General features: G+C 43.3%; 1 protein-coding gene across 1 annotated transcript; it reads right to left on the bottom strand.

Annotated features, from left to right (window-relative positions):
- Window positions 1-260: 260 nt before the first annotated feature.
- Window positions 261-5,944, bottom strand: LOC125299514 (galectin-3-like). Its single transcript, XM_048250814.1, has 6 exons — window positions 5,856-5,944; window positions 3,837-3,847; window positions 3,036-3,582; window positions 2,481-2,569; window positions 1,760-1,931; window positions 261-958 (listed from the first exon to the last, which is right to left on the bottom strand). The coding sequence occupies exons 3-6, from the start codon at window positions 3,540-3,542 to the stop codon at window positions 800-802; spliced, it is 927 nt and encodes a 308-aa protein (XP_048106771.1). The 5' UTR covers window positions 3,543-3,582; window positions 3,837-3,847; window positions 5,856-5,944; the 3' UTR covers window positions 261-799.
- Between the last annotated feature and the right edge of the window lie 2,197 nt (window positions 5,945-8,141).

The raw sequence follows: 8,141 nt of genomic DNA, 5'->3' as shown, positions 1-8,141 counted from the left end.
CTGTATTGCACCACTTCTATTTTGCACATGTTGACTTTAGAGAAGGTCCTGAGTGTTTGTTCTGTTGTTCTGACTTAAATGGTGACTGAAGTGTTTTTTATGAATGGATGTACTGGCATGACTAGATGTGTGTATGCATTAATATGTTTGGAATATTTGTGTTTCATATGAATATATCTATTAATTAACTTGTTTTAGTGTCATTTATATTTTGATGACTAGTATGGTGTGATTAAATAAAAGTCAAGTCTCACCACCAATTGACTTAATGATTTCATTTATTTAGATGGTTATGGTTTGCTTTGGTACTGATAAACACCATTTTGTATGCTTGCTATATCTACCACCCCCTTCCCCAAACTTAACAAATTAACATGTAATAAACTGTATTACATTGCAATACTTATGCAGTGGAATTATGTGAAACAAAACTTAGACTGTTTTACAGAACATATATAAGTATGGTATGATGATTCAAACTATAGTTTATTGTAAAAACAACAAGGCGTATCTCAATAAAGAAAGACCAACAAGGCTCTCACTGATACTGCTAACAAGTATTGCCATTCAAAACACAATAGATAGATGTATATGAAATGTAGCGAATCCTGATGGGGATGTGTATGGCTGACATACTGTATGCACAAGAACACTTTCATTCAAATGTCTTACTACTGTACTGAACCACTTACTACGCAGTATCAAAATGCACATTAAACTATATCATGACATTTATTTTGTCAGTGCAAGGCTTGCAAACAGTGAAACAAAAAGATGCGTTTGAAACCTCGGTCAGAGCTCAGGGCATGTTCTGCAGGTTGATGGACGTGAGATTGATGTCTTGTAGGATGTTCAGGCGGTCGATCTGGTTGAGCTCTCGGATGCGGTGCTTGAACTCAAACACCTGCGCTCCGTTCACCGCCACTTTGAACTCGTTATACGTGACCAGAATTTTCATCTGAAACAGCCAGGGTGACGGAGTTACTCTTACAAGATTTGCGCTCTCCCTTACCAAACATCCTGTCTCTTGCATTGCAGCTACTTTTGCTGCTCTGCAATAACTTCAACTAAACAATTATGTTATGTTATGTTATGTTATGTTATATTATATTATATTATATTATATTATAAATATTTGTATTACTGATAACCAGAAACTTTTCATGACATTTTGAAGGCATCCTTACTACACAGCATTTTCTAATTGTGCCTAAAATGTTTGCACAGTCCTTTATTAAGTTTCTGACTTTTGTTCATTTTCACTAATAACAGTAACAGCCTTTTGGACGATTGTGCAGTACATAAATGTCTTGACATTTAGTCAGATTTTGTCAGACTGAAAGTCCGATTTTTGGTCAGATTTGTTTCTGTACTGTATTCAGCCTGTGATTTTACCAGTTTATTCTCAGAGGGCCATCTGACTGCTTCACTCTCACATTACCATCTTAAAATCCTCTCAAAACTTGCATCATCTTAGCTAGAAACCAATTTAGAGTGCTCACTGAATTTAACGCTCTTCCAAACTAGTTCAGATTTGGTCAGATTGTGTGATTATGGGGGGAGCCACGCACGCGCTGGGGGCTCACCTTTTCAGTTTACGGGAGGCCACCCAAAAATGCTCTTTGGCGAATGCACCCTTGGACCACCTCTTTGGAGTCTTGTCTCTGCGGTGCGTGGCCCCCCTCCACAGGCCCCTAAGATAGCGCGCTAGCTTTGCTAGCGGGCAGCAGAATCGGGGCCCGCTGCTGTCCCAGCTCACCTCAAAGGGCTGGCCAGGGGCGAAGGGGAAGGGTCCCTGGATATTGCGCTCCTCCTTCCCCCAGCGCTCCCCCTGCCGGTGGTTCCTGACCAGGATCTGCTTGCCCCCCTCGTTGAAGCGCGGGTTGATGTGCAGCGCGATGTCGTTCCCACGCAGAAAGTTCACCGTGAACCTGCAGCGCCAGGGAGCACAAGAGGGGGCTGCACGTGAGCCATGGTGAACGGGTCGTCAGGGAGAGACGCACGGGGAGAGAAAGGACAGAGAGAAATGGGTCGCCCAGATAGCAGCAGACCGGAGCGGGCCTGGACCAAGTCTGGCTCAGATCTGGCACTGGATTGGTCCAGTTCCGGCTCAGCCAGGTCTAAGCCAGATCTGGGCCAGGACTAGTCTATCAGCCAAGCTACAACAGGAACAAAAGTGAAGCATTCCGTTCGCAGAATGTGTGCTGCAACAGTGAGCTTCTGCTATAATCAATGGAACTGGCTACACCAGCCATGATAGCAGCCCACACATTCAATAAAGTCTTCTACAACTATGTTTATGCTCCGCGAACTGAACGCTTCAGTTGCATGCTCAGTGTAGCCTGGCTGTAAGTCTTGCCCAGCCCTAATCCAGGTCTAACCTAGCTTTGGCCTAGTTCTGGCCCAGGTATGGCTAAGTTCTGTCTGAGCTCTGGGCCAGGTCCGGTCCGGAATCAGCTGCTATCCGGGTCTGTACTTACATCTTGGCCATGGGCTTCACCTGCCCGGTGATGGTGAGCATCAGCTTGTCATAGACTCCTCTGGGGAAGTTCAGGTTGTATGGGACTCCCTAGTGAATGACAAAAACAAGACCAGTCCAACTACACGTCATGAACCAGAACCAGAGCTCTAGTTTTCATGAGATGAGAAAAGGACAATGTGTCTGTAAAATGCTACACTGAACACCAGCACGTCTGCTGCATAAATTCTGCTGAAATTTGTGTACAAAAAACTATCAATCGATTAACATGAGTAATAAAGTAAGATTTGTTTAAAAGATATCAGTAACATTTCATTATAGTTGTAGTTTCTAGGTTCTAGTTTTAGAAATATTCTTAGGCTCTAGAAGGGTATTTTATGGAATATGAAACATTTAAGATTGGTTTCCCACACCTGGATAGTTATGGACTTAAATAGTCTAGACCTGGGCTTAAATAGTACTAGTAGTAAATAAATAGTGAAAAACCTTTTAGCCTAAGACTAGGCTCAATCCATGTATTGAAAACCGACCCATAGAGGAGTGAATCAGTTCTTACCACTGGACCTACTGGTGTGGGTCCAGGCCACACTGGTACGGGAACCGGTGCTGGCTGACCAGGCCAGCCTGGCTGTCCAGGGTTACCAGGCCAGGCAGAGGAGGGCGTCCCGGCGGGGACGTACCCTGGGGGGCAGGGGTTGGAGGGGGTGCAGCTGGAGTGGGGTGGCTGTGCCGGAGGCTGGGTGGGGGCAGGCCAGCTGGGCTGAGTGGGTTGAGTCTGCTGGCCTGCAGGGGGAGCCGGAGCTGGAGCTGGTGCTGGTGCTGGTGCAGGAGCAGGAGCAGGCCAGGTGGGCTGAGCTGGCTGACTGGGCTGGCCTTGTGGTGGCATGGGCCAGGTAGGCTGTGCTGGTTGGGTTGGCGCGGCGGGCTGCTGGGAAGGGGCGGGCCAGGTGGGCTGAGCTGGCTGGGTGGGGCCTGGCCAGGTGGTCGGGGGGTAGTAGGGGTTGGGGGCACGGCCAGCATGGCTGCCCCTGCTGAGGGCAGGGCTGAGCAGGCCACATGCCATTCCCCTGCTGACCAGGACAATTGGTGTGAGCGTCAGCAAGCTGGAGAGAGCAAGAGAGAGAAGGGGCCCAGGGATTGGTATGAAGTAATGCATAAGTACACACACACACACACACACACACACACACACACACACATATTTATTGACAAAGACATACAGTTCATAAAAAAATATCATGTTATCTTTTATTTACACTGTGAAAATGAGTTGCAAGACAACAATAGGCTATGATTTGTAGTAAGAGAGGTTTCCTACTGGTCTACTGATACAGTAGTGAAATTACTTAGTACTTACATCCATGTTATCTGGGAAGAATAGAAAAAGAAGGGCATTAGGGAGAGAAATGATAGAATTATGACATTATTTTTTACACACATATATTTTTCATACCATCTATGTCCACTAGAGGGCTAACAGAACACCCGCCCTCGACCACACAAAGAGAGATGATGTACAAAAATACACACTAATCCACAAACACTAACAAATCTCATATTTCAGAAATAATCCCTAAAGCCATCATTTTCTCCAATGTCTGGTAATCATGACTGTCAGTTAAATGAATGAATGGATTACAAATGTGACACAGGCATAGAGGTACTGACAAAAAATGCACATAATATTTGTTTGTGTTATTTGTGAACAAATGTGCATATTAGACACATTAAAAATGAGTAGGTAGAAGTAAGGATGCTTTCTACACCAATACTAAGTGCATATAATATAATCACAACAGTTGCACAGAGGCATAAAATAACTTTATTAAGACAAATACCTACACACTTTACTAAAATACAGCACAAATACCTACACATTTTACTGTAATATAACACAGTACTGTATATTGTTTTCTTAGAAGGTCTTTTAAAGCCTTCTGTCTGAGTGTTGTTTCTGTGGAGGTTGATGTGTAACACTGCTACCTAAGCAACATGCCTGAACAAGACAGTCTTGCTTCCCTGTAGAACACTGAGCCCATTCTCCTCTTCCTCACAACCACTGTTCTGTTTCCCACCCCTGGCACAGCAGATGATGGGAATTAAATCATTACTGACCAGACCACTCAGCCCAAATATGTATCTCCTGGACACAGAGAAAGCTGCAAACTCACTTTCCTCACTCATATTTACCTTCTAGACACAGACGACGCTTAAAAATACCCTCTCAAGCTGAAGCAGTGTGATGAAGTGTGTATATTCACTGATCACATCTCCTGGTCACGGACAAAGCTTATGAATCTCTCTTCACATTTGAAAATGTATCCCTTGGATACAGACACAGCTTAAAAATCGCACTCTTTGAGTAGGCTGCTGGCATTGCGATATGTCTAACATCACACTGGCACCAAACTCAACTCAAAACCATGAGGATTTGCTCAGGATTACAGCATGAAGACAGACGTGCTATCTTGACATGATTTATGTCATTTCATTAACACTTTGGTTTGTGCTACAGGGACAAAGCATGAACTCAAATCAAGTCCCCACATAGCAGTCAGTTTTGAAATGCATTACTGCAAAAAGGTTTAGGCACAGTTAAAATACTCTTGTAAGTAATAATGCTTTCAAAATGCTAGTTTCTCGTTATAAAGTTATAGTTGACTGATATTTAGCAGATGCTTTTATCTAAAGTGACACAGACTTGCAATGGCGAGTTGGCAAATGGAACCCGGGACAATTGATTAGGTGGTGACGTTACCACTGCTCCATCAAGCACAATCCAGACTTTTATATTGTTGTTGTCATATTGGGTCCACACGCAATCACAACCAGCAATAGCTGCTATTTAACAGCTCACCTAAGCTAAACTTAAACCCTTCAATGCTTCCAGAGGTCATTCAGACAAGGCATAATGATCATTTATACAACAGCTCGAACATATAAAGGCAATTAAAAGTGTTTTTTTATCAACTTTTGTTTTATCAAATCAAGTAGACTTTACTAAAGGACATTTGTCCACATTTTTGTGATGGGGAAAGTAGTATGTTGTAAACACACAAACCTGCATGCATGTTATCTATCAATACTATCACCATATGACCATATGCTATCTATCAATACCATGTTTGGTTTTTCTCATCTAAAGTCAGTAGTGCTGCACAGTTTGGAAACATTTATGCAGGTATCTCTTCAAATGAATAAAAGTCACTTTACTTTAATTGGTTTAGATAGAATAGGATTCTTTACACCAAAATGGACTACTTTGAAACCGAACAGAATGTTGTAGAACATAAGCAATTAGAGCCCAACGGAATGAATATAAATTAAGCTACACAAGTCAAAGTTCTGGTTAAGTTGAGATGAGAATTATGTTTACCTGTGAGACCCAGTGCTGTCCAAAGTTGACCTGTCAGAGATACTTAGAGAATACACATACACACACACACACAAACGCAGGCCGACACTGTTAAAGAGAGGTCACACAAACACACACAGACACTCACTCTTATAGCTGTCTCCTCTGAGGAGTCCCTCCCTCTCTCTCTTTCTCTCTCTCTCCATCCCCCTTTACTCTCTCCTTTCCTCACTCTCTCTTTCTAAACTTCTCATAGGTTTCAGGAACAACCACACCCAGGGTAGATGATCTAACATTCTGCTGTGTCACTCTGAATTATCATCTCCTCACTGTTCATCTGAGCTTGTTTACAAACACACAAGGAAACCTGTCATCACTCTACCACCAGTAGTTTAGGGACCAAAGACTGTCGATCTATTCAAAATGGTTTATTGTTGGGAAAGACTGTCGATCTATCTGATGCTGTGTGAGTTTGGGGAGATCTGTCGGAGATCTGTGTGTGTGTGAGGTCCCACCATTGTGTCCCATTGTGTAAGGTGATTCACCCCAAATTGTTCCATGGGGACTGGCCTCGCTATTAATTGACTCTAGGTTAGAGCAGTGGTTCTCAAACTGGGGGTTGGGACCGACAGGGGGGGCGCCAAAAATATTGGAGGGGTCGCAAAATGATTTGCATTTTTGTAAAGGTTTTTAGTCACAGGCTGCCATTGACAAAGCCTATACCTATGAGAGAAGAAATTTTCTGCCTCTGCTTCCAATCCCCATTTTACAACATTTCGAAACCAAATTACGCTGGTTAGAGAGAAGGAGGTCGTGAGACCGCGAGACATTTTTTTGGGGGGTCGCTAGACAAAAAGTTAAAAAAACACTGGATTAGAGCATCAGCTAAATGATGATTGAAGTAATGTGTTTGGCCAGACACAGGCCAAATCCAGATATCTGTTAATCTATTAACTTAAACCACAATGTGGACTCTCTCATTGTTTGATTTTGTCAAAAGAAAATAGTATTTGAATGAATCACTTCCCTATGAACAAGGGAGGCCCATTGCGTACTGTAATGTAGGCTTAGTCACAACTTAGTCACAACAGTGTGTCACTTTGAATGTTAATCTTTATTCCCCTCATCAGCTACTTTATCACTGAGACATAAAGAGATCCAGGGCTCGAAAAGGGCCTTTGTAAAGGGTCATGGTGTGGATGTATTTTCTCACCGGCATGAGTTCATCTTACAGTGAAATGTAAGTAAGAATAGTATAAGTGAGTGCTTAGCATGAATGGCTGGAGTGGCATGATGGCAATGCAGTGGCCAGCTGATGGGGTGATGTTTTGAGTCTCCTGGAAATTACGGGCCTCATAAGAATGGGAATTGTGCGTGTGGGTTGCCATGGAAATTAGTCCGTTTTGTATTTTGAGGAATGCACAGAATGATTTCAAGGGATACCAAGCTGTGTGTGTGTGTGTAAGAAAGAGAGAGGTATGTTGAATCTGATAGCATGTTGCCATGGCAACATTGAAATTACCTCCACAAACCACACTATTGTGCCTCTACTTAGCTCTGTGACTACTAAAAATTCTTCTTCTATAACCAAGTTTTGTGTGTGTGTGTGTGTGTGTGTCTGTGTGTGTGAGCGTGTGATTGTGTGTGTGTGAGAGAGAGAGATAGAGAGAGAGAGAGAAAGATAGAGGTGAGGGGAGGTGGGCATGCATTTTTGCATGTGTCTGTATCCATTTAACTTGATATAACCATCTTATAATAGGAATTTATAAATCCCAGAGGAAGCCTAGGGGGGTTAGTGTGTGTGTGTGTGTGTGTGTGTGTGTGTGTGTGTGTGTGTGTGTGTGTGTGAGAGACAGAGAGAGGGTCATGAGGAAGAATTAGAAGGCTACTCTCACTGCTGTCCAGTATGGCTGTGTCTCATCTCCAGGGATGGTCCCAGCAGTCATGGGACTCATGGGCTGTGGACTCATAAACATGTCCTGACTTGGCAACTCCAATGGGACACTAATGCGATTACGGCTGCAGATACCTTTGGGTGCTGTGTAAGTCTCTGCGAAGGCCTCTCTCGCGTAAGGCTCACAGCACCATTGTATAGGGGAAGAGGAAGACACAAGAGGAGACTACAGGGGGAATTACTGTTGCCAGAGGGATGCTGGAGGCTGATATGATAGTAGTAGTATGATGATACAAAGATCTTAAGAGTTTTTTCTAATAATTTTCACATTTTGTCTCAATACCATGTCCACCTTTGTAAAACACTCAACATTATATTTTATGTTATGGGCTCACTGTGTAAGCGACTGACAG

This window comes from Alosa alosa, chromosome 8, assembly GCF_017589495.1.
Source record: "Alosa alosa isolate M-15738 ecotype Scorff River chromosome 8, AALO_Geno_1.1, whole genome shotgun sequence".
NCBI lineage: Eukaryota > Metazoa > Chordata > Actinopteri > Clupeiformes > Clupeidae > Alosa > Alosa alosa.
The sequence above is the reverse complement of the archived record's forward strand: the minus strand, read 5'-3'. Positions and strand labels throughout refer to the sequence as shown.